This window comes from Chenopodium album, chromosome 21, assembly GCF_948465745.1.
Source record: "Chenopodium album chromosome 21, dcCheAlbu1.1, whole genome shotgun sequence".
In the NCBI taxonomy this organism is placed as follows: Eukaryota; Viridiplantae; Streptophyta; class Magnoliopsida; order Caryophyllales; family Amaranthaceae; genus Chenopodium; species Chenopodium album.
In genome coordinates, this window is record NC_137854.1 from 332,956 (window position 1) to 358,285 (window position 25,330).

General features: G+C 37.6%; 2 protein-coding genes across 3 annotated transcripts; one reads left to right on the forward strand and one right to left on the reverse strand.

Moving 5' to 3' along the window:
- Window positions 1-1,648: 1,648 nt before the first annotated feature.
- Window positions 1,649-5,734, reverse strand: LOC145600121 (CDK5RAP1-like protein). Its single transcript, XM_081656011.1, has 3 exons — window positions 5,328-5,734; window positions 3,640-4,697; window positions 1,649-2,924 (listed from the first exon to the last, which is right to left on the reverse strand). Exons 1-3 carry the CDS (start codon window positions 5,588-5,590, stop codon window positions 2,413-2,415), a joined length of 1,833 nt encoding a protein of 610 aa, XP_081512137.1. The 5' UTR covers window positions 5,591-5,734; the 3' UTR covers window positions 1,649-2,412.
- A 650-nt stretch (window positions 5,735-6,384) lies between these two features.
- On the forward strand, window positions 6,385-24,241 carry LOC145601161 (D-2-hydroxyglutarate dehydrogenase, mitochondrial-like). Of its 2 annotated transcripts, XM_081657112.1 has the most exons (16): window positions 6,388-6,668; window positions 7,687-8,036; window positions 8,387-8,488; window positions 9,077-9,124; window positions 9,463-9,533; window positions 9,888-10,006; window positions 17,909-18,004; window positions 18,122-18,231; window positions 18,989-19,069; window positions 20,155-20,255; window positions 21,706-21,814; window positions 22,312-22,417; window positions 22,977-23,062; window positions 23,137-23,262; window positions 23,688-23,784; window positions 23,882-24,241. In XM_081657112.1, exons 1-15 carry the CDS (start codon window positions 6,443-6,445, stop codon window positions 23,781-23,783), a joined length of 1,827 nt encoding a protein of 608 aa, XP_081513238.1. In that variant the 5' UTR covers window positions 6,388-6,442; the 3' UTR covers window position 23,784; window positions 23,882-24,241. The 2 variants fall into 2 exon arrangements, 1 of the variants encoding a protein (XP_081513238.1); XR_014104353.1 differs by lacking the exons at window positions 22,977-23,062; window positions 23,882-24,241 and having other exon boundaries at window positions 6,385-6,668.
- The last annotated feature ends 1,089 nt before the right edge of the window (window positions 24,242-25,330 follow it).

A 25,330-nucleotide genomic window follows, 5' to 3' on the forward strand; every position in this document is an offset into this window, starting at 1 on the left:
GGTTCTTGTTTTTTGGTGTCGTCAAGTGGTTTAGCTTCTTCTCCAACGAAACAAGGAGTCAAGACTAGTCTTAACGCCGCCGTCGAAAGGAATTCCGTTAATTGTTTTCCCGACGGTAAAGGTGAAGTTAAGGTTAGGGTTTTCTCGCTAATCGAAGTCTGATTCAGGTGAGACGGCTTCCTTGCGTTGGCCTTGACGGTTGACCGAAGTTTTTCGGGTGTGTTTCCGCCGGTGAGGTAGTTTTTCGGCTTAATTGGTCACTCCCCTCTGTATTCCTTTTCCTTGTTCTAGTTAGTTTAGCCTTAAATCTCTTGGTCAGTTTTTTTTTTGCCTTATTCGTGTTCTCTTAGTTTTATGTTGTGTTTGTTTAGTTTATTTTCCCTAATAAGTCTGGTAATTAGGCTTCTTATAGTTGGAGTTCTTTTGTTTGAAGTTGTAGTTGGCTATCCATGGTTTAGGCTGTATGGTTTTGCTTCTTGGTTTACTCCTTGGTGGGTACAGGGGCGAAGGGAGGTAGTTCGGGGTTTTGCTGTTCGGACTTGGCAGGTGCTTGTCCTTTGGTTTACTACACAGGAGTTATTTCTGTTTGTGGGTTTGGGGTTGGGATGTTTATGTTTTTTCCTCTATAGGGTTAGATTTTTGGGAAAGGGTTTTAGCCTATTTCACTTTGCAGATTTGCAGGGTTTAGAATGCAGGGTGTTTATGGGTAGTGTTATAGCAGTGGTTTGTGGCAGAACGCAGCTTTATGTTTCTTGGTCTTTGATTGAGTATATGAGGGTCGAGAGGGAATTAACAAGGAAAGGTTATTCCCTTTGTCAGTTTGCAATGATCTTTAAAGTCATTGCTTTAAAAAAATTCTATCTGAAAGAGGCTCCCCTTACACAATGTTTGGGGGTTCATAGCGCTCTAATGAAGTTGTGTCTTATCCCATTCAAGGAGGATAGACCAACCGTACCCTTTCAAATGGGTACTGAGTCACAAGGAAATGTGACTCAAGTTGTAGTAATGAGCCAAGAATCCCACTTGACTATAGGTCATTGGGATTGCTCTTATTGTGAGCATCAAGTCTTGCTCGCAAGTTTCTCTCAATCAGGCCATGGATACTCGTTCTCTTTACTTTTCCCATGTTTTGTCAAGCTCTATTGGTGTCCTTTGGTTCCATTTCAAGGTTTCTACCCCAGTCTCTACACTATCTTCTTCTTCAGTGCAGCCAACAGATATTATGGGTTGATGTCAAGGCATACCACAGGTGTCGGTTGTTTTGACAAGTTTTACCACTACCGTTCGTGGATTTCGTCCAACAATCAAGCCTCCATCAAGTGCAAAAGCCACATTTTACCAGTATTTGTTTTGTTTCAGTTTAGTTTGTATGTGTTAGAGTTTATTGTATGTGTGGTGTTTTATTTCCTTTTACTTAGCTTAGGTTGTAATCTTGTTTTTTAATTAATAGATCTCTTTGTCAAAAAAAAAAACTTCAACAAAGACATTACCTTCTAACCTTGTATCTTCTGAAATTGCCTTTTTTTTTTTTTTTTATAATCCCGTATCAATATTCAATAGGGACCAATCTTACTTTAACAAGGAACATAGATATGCACCAAAACAAGAATACACCAAATTGATATTCAAATCATTTTCAAAACAAAAGTAACACCAAATCAGTATTGTGATTTTTCCGTGTAAGTGTTGGAACATAATTTTTTTTGCTATGTCGTCAATAATGTACTTCTTTAACATTAAACATTCTACAGAATTACACAGTAAAATAAATAATTTTATAAATATCATACGACTATCAATCAAGGCTTGCATCTCATATAAAGAACTAAAAAGCGACCATTAATTATTAGAACATCAACAATTTTATATGATGATTAAGGGTGAATTTGAGTCACCTGAAATCTTCTGAACTTTATAGAGCTTGATCGAACCTTATAGGAACTTATTTGAAGATATAGTACAATCTACCAACCAACATAACAGGAGCAACTGAGCAAGGGAGTTTGTGTCATTCATCATTCACTTGACACAAAGGAGGCTTCACCATTCATGTTTCTTCCAATTCCCAACTTCTGAAGTTTCAACTTTGTCTCGAAAAATAATAGTCAAAGTTCAAGGGTACACCAATAGTTTCTGTACAAACTACAAACAGCAGAATAGCAGATCATTGACACCCACCACTAACGCAGAGAGCCGTCCTGCTTCTCCTACATGTTTCCTTCACGGGACAAGCATCAGTTTTCACATATTCTTCCTTATTGAAGCCAGTATTCATGGCAGATTGATTGGCAGAACAAATGAAGCAGTGGGGAGACAATTAAATGGTTAAAGTTTCGCTATATTTAACCAAAATTTCCTAGTACAAAAAGGCAAATTATGAGTATAAATTACATATTGTAGGCATAAACCTTATCATGATCTACCAGCACAAACCATGGCTTCTTCCTCCGCAACCTTGTAGAATGAGCTCAGTTTGGTTATTGCAAGAGCTTCCCCAAAAAGGGTTGCTCTTGTGGATCTTGATATTTTGACTTCTACAAAGTCACCAACTCCAGGATTTCGCTTATTCTCGTCTTGGCTATCTCTATTAGCCAATGGCATAATTGGAAATATAACTCTATGACCCTTGTCACTCTTACCCATCAGCTCTGTTTCAGGAGCTCTTCGATTGGGGCCTTCTACCAACACAAGCTGAATTGTACCAACCTCAGAATCATACCTCTTACCGGTACTCGCACGGAAGGTCTCTATCATTTCAGTTAGCCTCCTTTGCTTGACATCTTCAGGAACATCATCAGTATAATTCCTATGGGCATGAGTTTTCTCCCTCATGCTGTAGGCAAACATGTATGCCATATCGTAGCCAACAGCCTTGATGAGGCTAACTGTATCTCTAAATGCCTCCTCTGTTTCCCCACAAAAGCCTGCAAAAATTGGCAGATATAAATTAATAAATACACATGGTCTACAAAACATTAAACAACAAAAATATGATGATTGAATGTGTAAAACTCCATTTTTTCTAATCATTTCTATAGGAAAATAACGAGATAGAGACTCCCTAGTATAGCAGTGGTTTGATTATTAAGTAATGGGGAGAAGATAGAAATAACACGACTACTATGCAGGGTATATTTATAGAACATATCCATAATATCAGAGGTTGAGAAAAATGTGACTATTCTGGATAGAAAGAGTAGTTAACACTATCTAAATTTCAAGATAAGCGCTTGCAGGAAAGACAATTGACAGCATGAGACTTTTGAATGGGGATCAACAGGTCAACAATTACATTGACACAGTTGCTTATTAAACAAGATCAAGCCCCACAAATATATAAATTTGAATATCAGAGGAAACTGAGCTGGCTTAATACTAGAGCCATATAAGTTTTCCAAGATAGATCTGCAAAGAAGGTAATCCACAAGGCACATGCATGAATTGTATTTAGGAACACAAATAATATACGAAGTAGGGGAAAAGTAATTCCTGTAAAATTATACACAATTATAGTAGGTACCAAAGTTGAAAAGAGGTCATCAAAATAAATAAATAAATAGATATCCATATCTCGTCTCTGTGGTTATACTACTATAATGCAACCTAAAAATTGGATATTTAGCAGCACAGTATCCTTACCGCATATAAAATCACTTGTCAGTGCAACATCTGGAATTATCCTGCGAATTTTCTCTACAAGTTCCAAGTATGCCTCTCGAGTATAGCCCCGTCTCATGTTTTGAAGTACTTCACTATTTCCAGATTGAGCAGGTAAATGTATGCTTTTGCAGATATTATATCTATCCAGCATAAGATACAGCAGATCGTCAGGAAAATCTTTGGGGTGTGGAGATGTGTATCTGAACCGCATTTCAGGGAATTCAGTGGAAAGCCTATCCAATAAGTCAGCAAAGCGTAGGCCCGTTGTTTTCACCTTGCACATACTGGAAAAGCCTTCACTGAGTTCCCAATTGTTTCCAGGTTCAACATCCTTTTCAACTCCAGATGCATCATTATAGCTATTCACATTTTGCCCAAGGAGTGTTGCTTCTTTAACCCCTTCCTTCCAAAGCTCTTCCACCTCTCTAACAATTGAATCTACAGGACGTGAGCGCTCCCTACCTCTTGTGAATGGAACAATGCAAAATGAGCACATATTGTTGCAACCTCTCATAACAGAGACAAAAGCGCTAATGGAATTCTTTGAAACTCGGACTGGACTTATGTCAGCATAAGTTTCTTCAAGAGATAGAAGAGTGTTTATCCCTTTTTGACCATAATCTACCTCCTCAAGTAACCGTGGAAGGTCTCTATAAGCATCAGGTCCGCACACAACGTCCACCATCTTATCTGAATCTAGTATCTTATCCTTTAATCTCTCAGCCATGCATCCCAAAACCACAACTTTAGGAGGACGGACAGACTGTGACCTCCCTTGGGCAACATTTGTTTTCCAATTCCTCTTCAGAAACCAAAAGTAGTTGAGACGTTGCCATACTTTCTGCTCTGCATTGTCCCTAATTGCACAAGTATTGATAAAGATGACCTCTGCACTCTCAGGAGCCTCAACCATCTCATTATACCCAGCATTCTTCATGATAGCCAATACAATTTCCATGTCATTGACATTCATCTGACAACCATATGTCTCATGATAAACACGACCTTTTTGAGGAGCCTCAGAAACCTCCAAATTGCTACACAAACATCGACGAAAGCAACAAGGAAAGACCATCTTAGAAACCAAGCGATATTAAAAGACATACAATCCCCCACAAACTGAAGACATAAAGAAATTGTGTAGTCTGCAATGGACTTATGGAGTTCAAATGAAGTATAGAAGTGATTCATCAAGGTTCAAATGATAATAAATAGTATCAGATTTGTGAATTGCAAAGTTGGTGGGAAATCCTTTCTTGGTATAGGAAGTTAAATGTGATTACAATCCACTGCACTATAAGATGTTGCACAATATATCATTGATCCATAAATGAGACTCTGTAGCTTATACAATACCACAAGCATACCCTCTAAAAATCTTCTGCTTCTCTTAGAGTCATATATCAAAAAATTATGATTTAACAGAAAAGGCTCCCCTTTTTAAAACAATTCAATAAATTAGCAAATCGAAATTTAGGGTTTAACGTGGACTTACAAAAAGCCTAAAATCATCCAATTTATCATAATATTTGGTGTAATTAAGGCCAGAAAACAATGGATAACATGAAACATAATCACCAAATCATCAATTAAAGGCATAATTCATAGAATTAAGCAAATTATAACAATAGCGAACAAGAGGAAGTGAGATAAAGAACAACACTTACCCAGGAAGAATCTCAGGAGGAGAGAGAGAAGCACGAGGCATGAAATGTCGGAGAATAAGGGCATCAGGAAGATTGGAGAAGTTTCTGGAAAGAGAAAGGGTGAAGGTAGGGATGGTGGCGGCCCATTTGGTAGTAGGAGGGTTGCGGAAGTGACGGAAGAGAGAGAAAGAGGCACATCGTCGGTGGAGATGAATGCAGAGGGAGTAAGGAGGGCGGTTAACTACCGACGACCACGATGTTGTCAACGAACAAGACGACGCCATTGATGGGTGTCTGTGCGAGCTTCTCAGACTGTGAGTGCGGCTGTCGCCCTTGTTTTTGTGGAGCGCTGCTTTTGCATCTCTCCCGTCCTCAAATTGGATAGAGTTGTTGCGGCCGAGAAAATACAAGTTGATCTTTTTGACGTGCATAACAACCATATGAAAGGTATATTAAAAAATGTTTTCAATTTAAAAAGGGATAACAATGTAATTTTAATTTGACCAACTTGGATACATAGCGAAGCTTGTAGATTGGAACCTATAGAACGTTGTTTGCTTTGTAATGAAACTGTTAATGATGGTGGGTCAACGGTAAAATTGAAGCTCATGGGCAAGGACAATGGAGGAGTATAATACCCATTACCTTTTGATTTGACCATGCCCTCAATTTTCACCCTTTTTCATATGGTTTTCGTTTCATTTGGCAATGTGTGTAAACTTGAACCGACAAAATTGCATTGAATTGCTGAATAACATCTTGTTGTTCTCAACTCCCAACCATTCAAGAAAAGTTGGTTGAGGCAAACCAAAACATTGCACAAAATGGTATTGATGGTCACAATTTCTTCATCTTGGATTAATTTGCACAGAATAATTATACTATATAATTAATTTTCAATTAATTTAAAAAATCACTACCAACTGTAATAATGAATCATACGTCGTCTTTTATAAGACTAATCAAGACTTGCACGTATATAGTTATTGATGATTAGGTAACACATTAGGAGCTTAGAGAGTATCAAATTGCCAAGCTATCAGCAATATATTTTTTTTTTTCCCGAAAGAAATCAACATTATATTTTTTTGAATACTAGCTATCACCATTTCCGTATACTCTAAGAGTCAAGTCTCATGCGTGATGCAGGCAGGTGCCGTATTTCATTACCAACGCCACTAAAAATAATCACTCCGGAAACGGGGGGAAAAAAAAAAGAAAAGAAAAACTCGCGAGAGAAAATGGAGAAACGACGAGCTTATGCACTGCTATGGCAATGGCGTGCTTCTTCAAGGCCTCTCTCCCCCAATCATCGTTCTTTACTTCCCAACTCTCTTCTCACTTCTCGATCCTCCGATTCAGGTTTCTTCTCTTTCTATCTCTCCATTGATTTTTTTTTTCCCCCAAAACTATTTCTGTGCGAATTGGCTGAAAATTGTGAAATTCTATTTTGCTAATCAATTTTCGTTGTAGTGATTCAAATTTTGAACTAAAATCAAGTAGCATAACAATGATTATTTTGAATTTATCGCTTACTCTTTTAATTTTGTGTATTTTTGGAATTTTGATGTTTAAATACAGTAGCAACTATATTAGATAGAGATTGGAGAAAAGAGGGCGGTAAGAAGTGGGTCAAGGGTCTGCGTTTTATGGATAGGCAGTGGTGTAGATGAGATTTGATTTCGTGTCTCGGGTTTTACCCCCAATACTTTTGATCAATTAAGCAAGTCGACATTCATTGTCCACAACTCCACACTAGGAGTTGTATTTGTCAAATTCATTTTTAATTGATACCAAGGATCAAGTATTGTATAATGTATACCAACATTTGAAACTCTTGTATGACTATTAGAAAATTATTGTTAAATGGAGGGTGATCCATAATAGGGGAGTCCATCAAGTCAAATCAATTCCAAAAATTATAAAGAGAGGCATTGAGGATTGGAGGGAGTAATTGTTTGTCAATTTCGTTGAAAAAATTATGGATAACTGTACTTGCTTTCATTGTCAGTACGACAAGGACAAGGAAATTACCTAACAGGCCAAAGGATTCAGGGCTTTTACTAATATGACTTAGTGCTGATCTTCTAAATGGTTTGATGCTACAACGGATTTTAATGATTGTTGCTTTTTTTTTTTTTTTTTTTTTAATTTCAATTCATGTCCATAAGGCTTTGTTGTTGTTGCTCTTTTCGCACTCAAGGGGCAACACATACGCTCCTACCTTAGTAGGGGTTTTGTATAAGAAGATGTGGGGGTTTTTAGTGGATAAGTATCATAGACTCATAGTAGAAGAAGTACCCTGGTGGATCATACATTCCACTTAGCATAAAAAAAAAATTTGGATGCAATTTCATAAGATAACATCAAACTATTACAGGCTCTATGTTTAACTTTGGTAGAAGTTTCACATCATTAAGCTCATTCACTGAACAACAGAGGCAGAGCTTTCAGCAATTACACAACATATTGATAGATCGCAGAGTGCTTCATCAGGGTACTTTTCTGAGAAGCTCAAATCTTCCGGTAAGATTTTATGGATCTGCACCAGTTGAGAGAAGTGCATCATTTTCAGAAATTAATACCAAGGATATCACCTACTTTAAGAGTATATTGGGGGAGAACAATGTAATTCAGGACCCAGATAGGCTTCAGCCTGCTAACACAGATTGGATGCATAAGTACCAAGGCTCAAGCAAGCTTATGCTACTACCCAGGACCACTGAAGAGGTAATTGTCCATTTTTTCTTTTCTATTTCCACCAAAGAGGAAAGCAACTATGTTATTAATCATGATCTCGGTGTAGAAGAATCATTTGTTCATCACAGTGGTACTTGTAATGTCATACATGGAAATAGGATTTAATCTCTGTGGAACGCTAGGTTTTAATGTTTTACAGATATAAACACTGTTCAACTATTAAGAAAAACTATGATTCTTTGTTTTGTACCCGTACAAATGAATTATAACTAAGTTGTTTATAAGAAAATGAAGCTTTAAGACTCGAAACAGCTTTTCCAGGTTATTGTGAGAAATGGATTATGATGATTCTATCAAAACTATTTTGTTTCACTTTCCAGGTTTCTCATATAATGAGATATTGCAACTCTGGACATTTGGCTATCGTCCCTCAAGGGGGTAACACTGGTCTCGTTGGTGGAAGTGTGCCTGTCTTTGATGAGGTAAAATTATATTTTTTAAAAGAATTAGGATTGTAACCCTTTTAATTTTACCAAGGAAATATTCTTTTAATATACGTCGTAAAATTTGAAAATGATACTTGTGTGTTATTACTATGTTGTTTAATCCATCATTTTGTCAAAGTATTGACTTGTAGGCTGTGTGCTTTATGTCAAACACAACATTTTCACATCTCACTGGCAATGGCTGTCAGAAAACTTTGTTATATGTGCCAGTCCTGGTAATATGTGCTGCAGATTTGAGCAGTTGATTGTAGCTTGACTGAACCAAATTCTGACTTCATAATGACGCTGTTTAAGCTGTAAATACGTGATTTACACAGTTGTCTCTGTATTGCTGGAATTTGTTAAGCTGTCCTGAGCAGGGTTAGTACTTGAGTCCTTGTTTTTGGTCTGTATGGAGCCTGGAGCTATAAAGGGAAACCATGTATATATATAGGTCTTGGATACCTACGGACCTTACCAATTGAGTTAGTTGATATCTGTGTATACTGGTCTATTTAAGCTATAAAGATTAAAGAATCAACTTTAATATGTGGAATGATTGCTTCTCTTCTTTTTCTTTTGTAGGTTATTGTCAACATGAGTCAAATGAACAAGATCATATCTTTCGATAAGGTATGCTTTCTATCTTACTTAATTAGTTAATCTATCATGTAGTAGTAGTTAACTACTCTAAAAATCATGTAGGAATGCTAGCAAAAGTTTTAGGTAACTGTTTGAACTCTTAAACGTTTTATGGAATTAGTGGCAAAAGGGACATATAGTCTCAAGACTCTTAACAGACCTTATAGCTTTTGTTCTTCATATTAATTATTTTCCCTCTATCAATGCATGATGAGTAACCCTGTGCTATTCATTAACTTTGGTATGCCTTCTAAAATGGATGATTAGATAATAGTACTTCAGCTCCCATTTTTGTAATGCTGCCAATTGTAAAAACTTGTATCTTTTAGGTCAGTGGTATTCTGGTTTGCGAAGCAGGATGCATATTGGAAAATCTGGAATCTTTTTTGGACAATGAAGGGTAAGCTTATGTTAATTTGTACTTCATATGTATGGTATCTTAAGTGCCTAACTGTGCTACTCGGTCATTGAAAAATGAGCGCGATTTGAAATTTGATAATTTGAGGTTGTGAAGGATCTTTCAGTTTTATTATTCTATTATGTGTTCAAATATTGTATCAACTTGTTCTTTTATGTATACTTGTGCACTTTTATCTTGCATTTCCAAATGTCTGTATAGTATGTATGATTGTGTGATACTATCATGACAGCTTTAGGAAAAGTAGTATAATCCTTAAGTCTTCAAGTTATTTTTTTTGCAGTGCTATTTCAGATCTTGTATGTATTACTTATGCTGAATTTTTTTATGCTTTAGATTTGTGATGTCTCTTGATTTGGGAGCCAAAGGAAGCTGTCAGATAGGTGGAAATGTTTCTACCAATGCTGGTGGCTTACGCTTGGTTCGTTACGGATCTTTGCATGGAAATGTTTTAGGTAGTGTATTTTTGCATTTAGGTTTCCCTTATCCCAAGTTCCATTTATTAATTTGTCAACATGTAATACCTTTGCAGATGTTTAAAAATAATTTAAATGACAATTTCATAAAAGTTTAGCTATAAGCAAAAGAAATGTAAAATAGTGGTGTTTTAAGCCTACATAATTACTATGTTGTTTGCTTGGATCTATATCTGCTAATGGAAAATCAAATAGGATGCTTGTCTTTGAATTTCGCCATTGTAATGAATGATGAACTTCAATTAGAGGTTAGACATAGACTAATTCTGATGCAAATTTTAAACAAAATTTTTTAGCTGAAATAGAAATGCTTAGATTGACTTTCAGATGAAATAATCATTGGCATTCTTAGCTTACAAGTGAGAAAGAGTGGCTGATTAAGTCTAGAGACAGGTGGGGAATTATGAGAAGATTGACTCAGCAAGAACATTAAGTGGGAATAGGATGGATTGGACCCTTGTGCATTAGAGGTGATCAACATTGGCCCGGCCCAAAAATAGGGCGGGTTTGGGCAAGTATAAAAACACATTTTTAGTTAAAAAGCCATAACCCAGCCTGAAAAAACCCGAAAAGCCCGTTTTGACCTGGCAAGCCCGTTACTTTTTTACGGGTTTGGGCACGAGGAATTGTGTTAAGGCCTGGCCCGACCTGACCCGAATTTTGATCACCTCTATTGTGCATGGCTAGACTGATTTTACTTTAAGCTCAATGCATGTGATAGCTTGTGTCCTCATTGCTTTGTGTTGACAGTATTGCTACATGGTCTTTGCCCATGGATGGCAAGGCTACACATGTGTGCGTGTGTGACATATGTGTGCGTGTAGATCCTATATATGCATGGTCCACATTCTGTTGACTCTAGTTTATTGTTCAAAGCATGGACTTTGTGGAGCAATGCCCCTAAGGAGACACCTCTGTTTGCTATAGTGTGTGGCTTATCCTAGTAACTAGAGCTGTCAAAAATTGACCCACCTGAGAACTCGACCTGAACCGGCAATGATCTGAATCAACCTGTACCCGAACAATTGGGTGAAACTAGTGACTTGTAACCCAATCTGAACCTGACCATATCTTAATCGACAACCGATTTGATCCAATACTTTTTGACCTGAACCCGAACCTGTTCCCGACCTGAGAGTAACCGTCAACCGATTTAATTCGGCCGACAACAATCTGTACCCGAACTAGTACCCAACCCACAATCCGATTCAGAGCTTGTATACCTTTTGTTCTCTATTACTCATATATAGGTTTAATAAATCTTGATAAAGCTGATCAAATTATGGAGGGCATAATTATAGGTTCAACTTAGCTCATCGATATTTATTGGAATTGAACTTGAACCAAAACCCAACTCAACACTAACTCGAACTCGAATGTACCATCTATTAACCCACTCAAACTTGACTCACACACAACCCGAACTTGAAATTGAATCCGACCTTAATTTGACTCGAATTTAAACCGACATATATTTGAAAAGATGAATGACCCAGAATAAACCCAACTGAAGTTGACCCGACCCAAACTTAAACCTGATATGAGGCTAGATTGACCCGACATAACCAGATCCTAATTTAACCCGAGACATGATTTGACCCTACCCAAATCTGACTTGAATACCCAAATCGACAACTCTGCTATAATACATGAAATCGAAGCGATTTAGGAGGTGTCGGGAGCTGGTGTTGGAATTTCACAGAACACTACGAGATGAATCCCGGGATCATATAATATTCTGGGGGACACATTTTTGACCATTATCCGGCAACGTAAAGGCCCCGTGAGAGCTTATAGCCAATCCAAGATGCATGCACGAAAATGGGTAAAATGACCTTTTAAAGGCAAATTGGATGGTTCCACCCTCCCAATTATACTTTCGGAAGGTATTAGGGACCATGGTAAACATCTCGACAATTTTTATTTTCGGGCGTAAAAGATCAAAAAATTACAAAATTGATGGCTATATAATCCACAGTTTTTGAGGAATTTTTGAGTTTCGGAGCCCGATGGCGAAAAGTGTTGAGACCCTTAAGCTGTCAAAATCTACCCGATTGCCAAGATGTTTACAATGGTCCCTAATACCCTCCAAGAGTCTAATTGGGTCAATGGAACCATCCAATATGCCTTTAAACGATCATTTTACCCGTTCACAACTTGAAGTGATTTCGTAAAATCAAGACTACCACGGACGTTTATGACAACATATGATAATCATGTGGTTTCAAACGGAATTATATGAACCCGAGATGTATCCCTTAGGGTTTCAAGGTTTTTCGCCACCGAGCCTTGAAACCTCAAATTTTCCTCTAAAAGCGTGGATTATAACCTTCAAATTTGTAATTTTTTTGACCTTTTTTCGCCCGTTAATAAAAATTGCCGAGATTTTTACCATGGACCCTAATATCCTCTGGGAGTCCAATTGGGTCGGTGGAATAATCCAATATGCCCTTAAACAGTCATTTAACCCGTTCACAACTTGCAGTGATTTCGTAAACTCAAGCCTACCACAGACGTTTATGACAACATAATAATCATATATGGTTTCAAACGGCATTATATGAAACTGAGATATATTCCCTAGTGTCTTATGGTTTTTCGCCACGAGACCCTAAAACCTCAAAATTTCCTAAAAAAGTGTGGATTATAGCCTTCAATATTTTAATTTTTTTTGACCTTTTTTCGCCCGGAAATAAAAATTGTTGAGAAGCTTACCATGGTCCATAATACCTCCAAGAGTCCAATTGGGTAGGTGGATCCATCCAATATGCCCTTAAACGATCATTTTATCTGTTCGCAACTTGCACAGATTTTGTAAACACAAGCTTACCACGGACGTTTATGACAACATATAATGATCATATATGTTTCAAACGACATTATATGACCCCGAGATGTATCCCTTAGGGTCTCAAGGCTTTTCGCCCCTAAACATCAAAATTTCCTTAACAAGCGTTGATTAATGACCTTCTATTTTGTAATTTTTTTACAATTTTTTGCCAGTTAATAAAAATTATCATGATATTTACCGTGATTCGTAATAGCCTCCGGGACTCCAATTGGGTCGGTGAAAACCATTTAATATGCCCTTAAACGGTCATTTTACCCGTTCACAACTTGCAGTGATATCGTAAACACAAGCCTACCACAGACGTTTATGAAAACATATAATGATCTTATGTTATGACATCGAGATTTTTCGCCACCGGACTCCAAAACCTCAAAATTTCCTAATAAAGCGTGGATTATAGCCTTTAGTATTGTAATTTTTTGACCTTTTTTCTCCCGGATATTAAAATTGTTGAGAAGCTTACTGTCACAGTCGTTTTGGTCGACCTAGGCGAGGCCGTCGACTACCCCGAATAGGCGCGCAAAGCCTTCGGGTTCTCACTTGCCCACACGAGCAAGTGTATGCTCGGTTCGGAACGGACGAGCCAAGTGAGGCTAGAATAGCTCACTACCATGCCTAAGGCACGTGAGGTTAATGTAAATGACCTCCAAGTGCTTAGGCCGTGGTGCTAGCAAAGCCATAGTTGGCTAGGCCATGGGCCTTAGACTAGGATGCGCGCGCGCGCACTAAAAAGATTCCCGGAGTGTTTGGTTGGGCAAAACTCCATAACAACCTTTGATACTTATTGAGGGGACTTATTGGGACCCTAATAGATCATACATGGCCTTGAGGTCAAGGTTGGGTTCAAGGATTGGGCTAGAAAGCCCATTATTGTGTTACTGTCAGTTGGGTGTTCACTAGGGTTTTAAGGCTAGTACCATATAAAGCTCTATAGGGGACGAGTGCTCACTCAAGGGGTCAGTGGCTGACCCAAGGGTGGCCTTAAGGCTAGGGGCCTTAGGCATGGTCTTGGACATAGGATGGCCTATGGGGACCATAGCACACATGGATGGCTATGGTGGACACTCGATAGGACAAACCGACTCAGTAGTCCAGGATGGGTGCGGGCGGACTAACGAAGGCCGAGGTCTTACTACGGTGCATGCTTGCTATATGGTGCGTGGTTTGACTAAGGGATGCTCTTAGGATCATGCTAAGGGCCTCTATGGTAATAACCGTAGTGGCTCCGACATGGAGGAACGAGGGCAACCCGGGTTTCCTTACGTGGCCAACTATCCTTACGAGGTCAACGATGTCTTTGGTGCCTTCGACGAAACCATGGACTTACGTGGCCACATGCTAGATGCTAAGGAACGACCATGGCTTGTAGATTGTCTACCCAAAGCTTTCCTTAGTGGACTATAAATAGTAGGGACTCCTTGACGGTTATGCTTAGTCATCACGGTTGCATACGGTTGCCTTAAATCTAGGGATTGGCTAAGTAGTGGGAATTGTGGGCGGTTGAGGTAACCACCCACGATGCACCACTCTCCCTAAATTGTCGGGACGGTTATGCTGAGGGTGCACGTGCCTAAGTATGGTTCCTAAAATACAGGACCATGATGCTGGTGGGCTAACCAACGGTTAAGTTGACCGGACCTTTGACGTGGTCAAACGGAGACGCGGTTAACCACTCCGGAGTCGGTTCTTATAAAATAGGGACTCCAGTGTAGTGGGGCGTAACCATGGACGTGGGTAGTTATTCTAAGGGGATAATGCCACGTCAGATGGAAGTTACTCCTCCCACTTAGTGGCCCCTAGAAAATAGGAGCACTAAGGGAGTGGGAAGTTACGTACAGACGGTTGAGCGCCACTCAAGCACACTGATGCAGCCTCCTAAAAATACGGGGACATGGCATAGTGGGGCTTGACGGTTACCAAGCGGTTACAAGAGTATGCTGAATGTGGATAACTCCTTGAGTACGTGGACAAGGCCAAATGCATCCAAGTAAGCATCTAAGTAGTGGGCAGTTACTAGATCATGGGTGTAGTGGGCATAGTAGGTATTTTTTCCTATTTGACTGGCTGTAGTCATTGCCTATAAATAGGCCAAGGCATTCATTTGTTGGGCATTGAATTTGGGAGCTCTAGAGAGAGAAACTCCTTGTAATTTGTAAAGCCACGAAAATAATAAAGTGTTCCTCGTTGTAGGTGCTTGTCTCTTCCTTGTGTGCGTTTGTCTTCTGTGTTTTGATTGTTAAGCTGATCTAGGCTTGGTCTAGACGCCATCACGGGAACCTCCTTGGTCCCTAACTTAAAAAAAAAAAAAAGTTGGTTCTCAAATTTTCCCGTGACACTTACCATGGTCTCTATTACTCTCCAAGAGTCCAATTGGGTCGTTAGAACCATCCAATATGTCTTTAAACAGTCATTTTTCCAGTTCGCAACTTGTACCGATTTTGTAAACTCAAGCCAAACACGGACGTTTATGACTACATAAAATGATCATATGTGGTTTTAAACGGCATTAAATGACCCTTAGATATATCCCTTAGGGTCTCAAGGCTGTTCGCCTCCCGGCCCCGAAACCTCAAAATTTCCTAAAAAAGCGTTTATTATTATAGCCTTGAATTTTGTAATTTTTTTTGACCTTTTTTCACCCGAAAATAAAACTTGCCGAGATTTTTGTTATGGTCACTAATACCCTCCGGGAGTCCAATTGGGTCGGTGAAACCATGCAATATGCCCTTAAACGGTTATTTTACCCGTTCACAACTTGTAGGGATTTCGTAAACTCAAGCCTACCACGGACGTTTATGGCAACATATAATGATCATATATAGTTTCAAACGGCGTTATATGACACCGAGATATATTCCCTAGGGTCTCAACACTATCCGTCGCTAGGCCTGAAATCTTGAAATTTCCTCAAAAAAGCGTTGATTTTAGCTTTCGATTTTGTAATTTTTTTAACCTTTTTTCGCCCGGAAATAAAAATTGCCGAGATGTTAAACATGGTCCCTAATACCCTCCGGGTGTCCAATTAGGTCGTTCGAACCATCCAATATGTCCTTAAACGGTCATTTTAATCGTTCGCAACTTGCACCGATTTCGTAAACCGCCTACCACGGACGTTTATGACAATATATAATGATCATATAAGGTTTATACGGCATTATATGACACCGAGATATATTCTCTAGGGTCTCAACACTTTTCGCCACCGGACCCAATACCTCAAAATTTCTTTAAAAAGAGTGGATTATAGCCTTCAATTTTGTAGTTTTTTGACCTTTTTTTTCGCTCGAAAATTAAAATTGCCGAGATGTTTACCATGGTTCCTAATACCCTCCGGGTATTCAATTGGGTCGGTGGAACCATCCAATATGCCCTTAAACGGTCATTTTACACGTTCACAACCTGCATTGATTTCGTAAACTCAAGCCTACCACGTACGTTTATGACAACTTATAATGATCATATATGGTTTCAAACGGCATTATATGACCCCGAGATATATACCCTAGGGTCTCAACACTTTTTCCCACCGAGCCTCGAAACCTCAAAATTTTCTCAAAAAGTGTGGATTATAGCTAGAGCTGTTAAAAATTGTCCTGACGTGAGAACCCGACCTTAACGGACAAATATCAGAACCCAGTTTGTACTCGAATAATGGGGTGAAACTAGTGACCTGTAACCTGACTTGAACCTGACGTGATCTTAACCGAAAACCCATTTGATTTAATACTTTATGACATGAACCCGAACCTGCCCCTCACCAGATAGTAATTGTCAACCAATTTAATCCGACCCGAAAACAATTCGAACTTGAACTAGTACCGACCCAATTAAAACATGAACCTGAGTCATGGAAGGTTTAATACAATTTTATATATCTTTTATTCAGCTTATAACTGTTATAATTCTGTAAACCCTCAATCCGATTTAATAAAATCTTTTGTTTAGCTTATATAACTTTTGTTCTCTTTTACTCGTATATAGGTTTAATAAATTCTTGATGATGCTTGATCAAATTATGGAAGGCGTAATTATATAGTTTAACTCGGCCACATTGATATTTATTAGAATTGAACTTGAACCTGAACCCGAATGTCACATCTTGTTAACCCATCCAAACCCGACTCAACACAACCCGAACCTGAAATTGAACCCGATCTGATTTTAACTCGAATTGAAACCAACCTATATCCGAAAGCTGTACGACCCATTATAACTTGAACTGGAATTGACCTAACCTTAATTTGAACCTGATTTGAAACTAGATTGACACGACATAACCTGATCCTGATTTAACCCGAGACCTAATTTGACCCGACCCAAACCCGAGTTGAATACCCGAATTGACAGCTCTACTAGTAACTGCTTGATATTTGCCATTGGGATGTTGGTAGACAACAGCTAAGCATGGATAAGGATGAGAGCATTGGAAATTGGACAGACCAAGAGATATTATGTGGTGTACCTTGCAATAGGTCCAATTTTATATTCTGCTAACCACCTTCTATGTATGAAGAGGCACATCGTTGGATATAGCTTGGAGACTTATAGTGCTGGGTAGTATTCCAAGGCCCAAAAGGCAATAAACGTGTTGGTTGGCTAAAGGCACATGCCATTTCACCCAGGGAAGTGGGTTTGTCATTGGTATTTCATAAATGGAAGACCAAGGCAAAGGGCCTTATTCATATCATCATATGTCTCTGTGCATGTACCTTGTCCCTTTTGCTGTTCTTATGTCATTTCTTTTGAGTAAGCTACCGTGATGAATTGAAGTGGCATTATGTGACTAGCCTGCACTATGTGACTATATGCAAGATAAACAGGAAAAACATATGTAGCGTACTTTATTTGTGTAGGTTATTTCTGTAGACATACCACTGTACTCAATTGGGTTTTAAGTTGGTGAAGAAAAATTTATACATTGTTTAATGAGAAACTTTTTCAATTTTAGGTTGGTTTCTTTTTTTCATCTTGACATCCGAAATGATTTTATCAGCTACTAGTACAGCAGTTACATGAGAATTCTTCTGTAGGCCTTGAAGCTGTTTCAGCCAATGGTACTGTGATGGACATGCTGGGTACCTTACGCAAAGATAACACTGGGTATGACTTGAAGCATTTGTTTGTAGGTATGTGACTAAACTTTGATTATGTTGTTTTTTTATTTTTGCAAGTCTAAGTAAGTGAACAATAACATGCAATCTTTGCCCCCTAAAAGTAATGTATATATGCTTCTCTGGCCGTAGGAAGTGAAGGATCGCTTGGTATTGTGACTAAAGTTTCCATCCTTACTCCCCCAAAGCTGTCTGCTACTAACGTTGCCTTTTTGGCATGTAAAGACTATCTCAGCTGTCAGGTACCTTGCTAGCATCCAGCTTGTAATGCCTATCATATTTATGTATGAATGTATGATCATAAGTTGTGTTCTTATTTTAAGTCTGAGTAGTGAACAGTTAAATTTTCTTACTGTGAACAATCAGTGTCCAGTGGTGCCACCGAACGACTGAATAGATTTATGCTGTAGCTTGGAACCTGGTGGTTAGAAATAAACTTATATTCAGAGTTAGAGTTTTGTCTGTCCATCGGAGATTCAAAGGGTTATGGAATGTTTTGTCTATCCATCACAGATTCAAAGGGTTATGCAACTTTCATCTTATATCTTCATTTGCTTTACAACATTGAGCAGACCTGTTATGATAGCTTGTGAGAACGTTTCCTTTGAGTGTTGCATGTTCAGCAAACTAAACCAAGTATTAACCAACTCGTAGGATTCAATGTGTGGATTCTCTACCAGAAAGGTGAAAGAAATGAAAAACCATATTTGTATATGTGTACTTATCTGCTTAATCTGACCAACTAATATACTCCTACTGCACTGTAAACTCAAGAGTATGTTTTCTGGCATGTAGTTATTATTCTATCTGAAATCTAAAAAAGTAAGTTCAAAATGGTTTGAACCTTGCCTTTATTCAAAAAACTTTTGGGTTCAATGAAATCTCTGAGGTGGTTATTTATCTTCCCGTGGCTACAGAAAACAAAGTCTGTTGGCATGGATGTCTAATAGGGATAAAAAGTAATTCAACCAATTAATCTCTCCTATGTAATTCTTACAGAAACTTTTATTTAAAGCCAGAAGGAAACTTGGGGAGGTCTTATCAGCGTTCGAGTTCTTGGATAGTCATGCAATGGACGCAGTAAGCTTTTTCTTTGATAGATATAGTATTAAACTGTATTGTGTTGCAAATGTTGCAAATCTACATACACATGCTTGATATCTGAAAAATTGATTTTTGAACGTCTGTTAAAACTTGCATCTCTGGCTGCACTGCTAGCTTTTGTTAATATAAAGCAAGATTTGTTAAACAAATTTGTGTCTATGGTGTCCAATTTAGATTCAAATAGCTAAATTTGACCAAGGGAAAATTGGAAATTAGATAATTTAGTTTGTTATCTGATTTATAGGTGCTAGAACATTTTGTGATGGTATTTTTGGTCACTTAAATGTTATATGCCCTAACAATATGACATATCTTGCAATTGCTTCCACAAATTTTGTTATTTTAAAGTATTACATGGGGATTCTGTGGTTAAACCATCAATGATTGGTTCTACTACCTCCGCTCCAAATTACTCGCAACTTTGGAATATTTTATATCTCACAAATAATACCCCAAAGTTGCGAGTAATTTGGACCGGAAGTATATTTTTTTGGCAATTTGTTTTCTCGTTTTAACGCGAGTTTTAGATATTTCAGAATGTCTAGAACATAATTTTGTGGGGAACGTGTCTTTCTCTTTTGCAAATGACTCTCTTGATAATTTCTTCAATACATTCTTTGGAAGCACAAGCACAACTCTGTCACGTATATTGCCACTACCCTTATTCCAGAGACAAATATACTACTGTAGTTATCTCCTGTCCTCCTCGCATTATAGCAGCTATAGTAAAGTATGAAAAAAAAGCTCAATCTATTCTATTCTTTCCTTCCCATTCAAACATCCACTTAGGGTTTTGACGACTAATTTCTACCTTTGTGGCTTACTGGCATTCTCTTCATATTATTCTATGCTATCTAACCATATAAAACTTCAGGTTTCTCTAGTCTCTTTATAATTTTTTTTTTTATTTTTATTTTTTCATTTTTTGGAGAATACACTAGTTTGTTTTTGTCATTTTATTAACATTCAGTTAGGTATTTGATGACTAATTTCTACCTTTGATGTCTAATTTCAATGAACCATCAATAAGATACAGAATGAACTAGCTGATTCTGTTACAGGTGTTGAATAATCTAGAAGGTGTTAGAAACCCATTGCCTCCTGCTGTGCACAACTTCTATGTTCTGATTGAGACCACAGGGAGTGATGAATCCTATGATAGGTATGTATCTGAAGTTATTAAATTAGTTGTTGGTTTGCTGCTGTTTTGTATCTACGAAGGCAACAACAGTTGGCATGTTTTATTGTTTTAATGTTGGTGTTTCTCTTCTATCAACGATGTCTAGATTGGTGGTACTTATAAGAGTTATAACATATATATACTTGTGCATTTATCTTTGTCCAAGTAGCTAAGGGCTCTACCAAGCTTAGGCTGCCCCCCCACCCCACCCCCCCCCCCCCCTCTCTTCTGTTGCTAGGTTCTCTGTTTGATTTGGTCTCTCCTCCCTTTTTCTTTAGCCTGACTCCTAACTGAGGCCCATCCACACATCTTGCTAACTTTGAAGAAAAGTATGCGTAGTTTGCTTACATATTATTTTATTGGTTGCCAACAGGATATTGTTATAAATAAGGAAAATTTGTTAAAAAAACTTTTAAAAGCACCATTTTGTAAGAAAAAACCTTTTAAAGCGTTTTTTGCAAACAAAAACCATCACCTTGCAATTTTTGTAAGATGAAACCAATGTGTACAATTCCGACGTTGACTATGATTTTCAGGCATTGACCTCTTTTTTTTCTTATGTGCACCCAATTAATTTGCTATTTACACTCTCCTTCTCTCTTATTTCCCTCTTATCCATCCCAACAAAACTCAGCAAATAAACCCACTAAAATCACCACCATAAACAACCCTATGATCCAAAAACTCCTCCTAATCTTCGTTGTCATAGCATCCACTGGAAAAGCTTGCCTTGGTTTTTGAAGTCGACTTTCACCCGGTCGAGCTTTCAATTGCCGATTGTGTTGTTCTTCCAGTAGAAAGCTAAGGGTAAGTTATTAAAATTAAAAATGGAAACAAACCCATCTCCACCAACACTAACTACCATCCTTCCTCAATTCTCAACCAATCTCCACCAATTGCATCTCACAGGAGCACCATCTCTATCTCTTGGATCTGATTTTTCTAGGGTGGGGTGGTTAATTGGTAATGGTTGTGGGTTTTTGGGTGGTAGGGATGAACGTATGGTAGTATGAGTGAAACTGCTCATTCACTTGTAAATGGGTTTTTTTGTCGATTTCGTTGTTAAATTAGCGGTGAGCCGACAAAGTAGTGGTGGACCTTGGTGGTTAGGGAGGTTTAATTAATCAGAAATGAATTACAATTTTTTGCTCCGGCATGAGTTGCAATTTGTTGGTGAGGTTCAGCTTCCAATTAGGTGTAAATAACAAAAATAAAGAAGTCAATGCCTGAAAATCGTAGTCAATGCCGGAATAGTACATACAGGTTTCATCTTACAAAAAAATGCATGTTAGTGGTTTTTGTTTGCCAAAAACGCTTTAAAAGGTTTTTTTCCGCAAAATGGTGCTTTTAAAAGATTTTTTTTGACAAATTTTCCTATAAATAATGATTAGTAATTGATATATCTGAAATTGGATGATGCTTATGTATCCAGAGAGAAGCTTGAGACGTTTTTGTTTGGCTTGATGGAAAGTGGTTTAATATTAGATGGTGTGGTTGCACAAGACATTAATCAAGTATCTTCATTTTGGCGTATCCGTGAGGTTTCAACCTTTACCTTTCTATTATTATTTCTCATAATATGTAATGATGATTGCCCATTTTATGTCTTTTTCCACGAATCATGAATTCTTAGAGGGAATTTATTGTCAATTCATGTAGCTAAGATTTATCTTCACAATTCCATTATTTCAAATTCTGGGATTCTTGGCCCCCCCTATTATGACAACTATCCATCTTCTATTTTAGATACTGATTTCATATGCTGCAGATTGAGTCACGAAGCATTTAAGAACAAGCCATAACCTTGCTAGTTATATTTACTTCTCTTATTTGTTGCCATGAAACTCATGCCTACTTTCTTATATGTTCTCATAATGTTTTTGTACATAGTTATTGCAGTTTCCACCTAAACGTTTCCATTTCTGCTTATTTCCTTGTATTATGTGGTGTCTTGCATTATACATGTCATTGGATCTTGCTATTCATATTCTATTATTTCATTGGGCTCGTAGCATCAGGTTTTTTACTATATTTGCAGGGTATACCAGAAGCGTTGATGAAGTTTGGGGCTGTATACAAGTATGATTTGTCTTTACCTTTGGAGAAGATGTATGATCTTGTTGATGAAATGCGAGCACGCCTAGGTAAAGCCCTCTGTTTTCTTTGCATCTTGGTATATCAGGCTTTTCTTTGTTTTCTTTTAGCCTTAGGCTAGGTACTATGATTTATTATTTAGTGTCATTTCTGGAGTGGTGGGCATATTATTCAGATATGGATAAGAAAGTATTTCTTTCATAGGGAGGCCTTTCTCTATGGATGAGCAGGCTATAATGATGCTTAAAGGAGGATATATGTAAATTACAATGTAATGGTGGCATGTGTTTTTCATAATTTGAATTACCCTATGTCTAAGTAGGTTTCAGTGAAAGCCATGAAGATGCTCAAGTGACGGTACAATATCCATGTGAATCATTAATTTTGACTAAACTGGAAGATATGGTGCAAATTACATTGTGAAAACGAAAAAAAAAGGATTATGTTATTGCCGGACTAATTTAGTAATGTTATGTATCTGCACTTTGTTGTGGACTTGTGGTCAATAAACCAATTTTTGAAGTTTTCCTTGTTTAACCACAATGGTAAGATATGGGAATCTAGCTCTCCCAGATTTCAGTCTTAGCATTAGCTTGGCCCCATTTGTAGGTCACCCAGTCAAAGTTGTGGGGTACGGCCACCTGGGAGATAGCAACTTGCACCTCAATATAACATCTCCTCAGTATGATGATGATGTAAGTTTTTCTAGCTTGTTGGATGGGTTGAACAGCATGCTGAATACTGTTCCTCAAATAAGTGAGTGTTGCAGATTTTAGCACAAATTGAGCCCTTTGTCTATGAGTGGACATCTAAGCATCGTGGGAGTATCAGCGCTGAGCATGGAATTGGATTGATGAAAGCAAATAAACTCTACTACAGCAAGTCGCCTGAAGTGGTAATGGTTAACTTTTTCATTTGCATTAATTTTTTTGTAAGCTGCTCCCCCTCCCCTGCAAGGAGAAATGGGTAAAAGAAGTTATGTTAAAATGTTTCTCCATTGCAGATTTCAGTTCCTTAGCTTGCGTGCATGTCTTCTCTCTCTCTCCTTTTATTTCGCAGTATATAATCTATTAACAGTTTGCATTGAATCATGGCTTTCTTCTGATATGTATATATATCACTGGGATATGCATTTGATATTGTGGTTAATAAGATACCCATTCTGCAAACTTGAATTCCATGCTAAATTGCTAACTGAAACAGGACAGATAAACCTGTTAGATGTTTTCATGACAACTATATGCTCCCATTTCTTGCCTATCTTTCTCATACATCATTTTTTCCTATTAAAGTCTGAAACTTCTGGCAAATTTCAAACAGGTACAATTAATGGTTTCTATCAAGAGGTTGATGGACCCGAATGGCATACTTAATCCCTATAAAGTTCTTCCACATTGTCTTAGTGCCAACAACTAAGGTAAGGCATGGTTTCAACTAATTTAATTTATCAATCATGGTGTCAATTCCTTAAAATGAGATTTTTTTTTATTATTTTTTTTTATATGTTGATGCAGGCTATAAGAACAACTTAACCAGTTATAATACAGAGAAGTCCACTTCTTACATCTACTGATTATCACAACCAGCAGAAGAGGGGGTAATTGATATCAATAAGAACCTAAAACAACATTCAAAAGTTGTAACACAGAGAAGTCCATTGCTTTAACAAATGGTTGCAAATTCCTGTTTACTGTAAATCTTGTATGCAAAATATATCACAGCTGACTTATTTAGAATTGTCACCCTGTGAAAAAGTATCTTCAAGGCTAAAGTTGTTTCCTTCACTGGTCACTGCATAAAGTCTATGTGGCAGTGTGGCACACTTACACTGTTATTCTACATCTTCCATGAAAAGTTCATTTAAATTGCCTTGCCGAGTATTGTGCTAAGAATCATGCCATTTATGTGATTCCTATAGATCTTTCGACCTCTTTGATTATGTAACTGTTATGTTGAGAGATCATATATCTGTTTCATTGAAGATAGAGGGTAAACTTGATCTTTCTGGTTTGATAATAGACTGAAGTTCATGTTATTAGTCTTAAGTGATTATTGGTAAAACACTTGCTACTTGTCCAAGAGTTCTCAGTCGTAATTGCGAATTTGCTGCCCTGATTCACATTTATTCTCCTACAACTAAAAAGCTTCTCTAAGCTTTTGTAGACAAATAAGCTCCTCATATGTGAAGTATATATGCTTTAGCTTCACATCACTTGAACTTAAAGCAAGTTGTGTCTATGGCTGGGTTTGGTGTTTGAAATCCCAGATTGGGATTAGATTGATACCATATTCTTCATGCACTAGTATTCGTGGAATTATTATGTTCAATGTATCAATTTTATGTTTCCTAGAATATTCTATAATACATATCATGGTATAATATTATGAATTTGAATATGATGGTATTTATATTTCGCATTTAAGATAGAAGTGGGCATAAAGTAGACATATGCTGGTTGCTGATTTGACAAGGTCCTTTCTCTCATTAGGTTGAAGATAATATTTAAAATTTGTTTAAAGTATAGATGCGGATTTTCTTCTTAAGTACAGGGGGTCTTAAGTTTGCTACTCCTAATACTATACTTCATAAGTATTTCAACAAGTTAACAACTCAATGGGTTTTGTTTTACATACCAATAAAATGTTGGCTTACTTGGTAAGTATTTTAATTTTTACCTCAAATCTTAAAGGTATGGAGTTCGAATCCAAGTGAGGTGCTTGGATGTAGGGATTTTCTTACCCTCCCCCTCTACTCCCAAGTGTGGAGATAAACTTTAGTGTGGAAATTTTCTACTATTTTTAGCTTTTTCAACTATTTTAAGCTATAACACATAATATACTACAGCTAACTATAGACACCAATGGTAAAAGACTGGAAGTAACATCGTTATAAACAGCAAAGGTGTGATGACCCAATGGGATTTATTGGACCTTCAAATGCATAATTGGTAATTCAAAGTTTG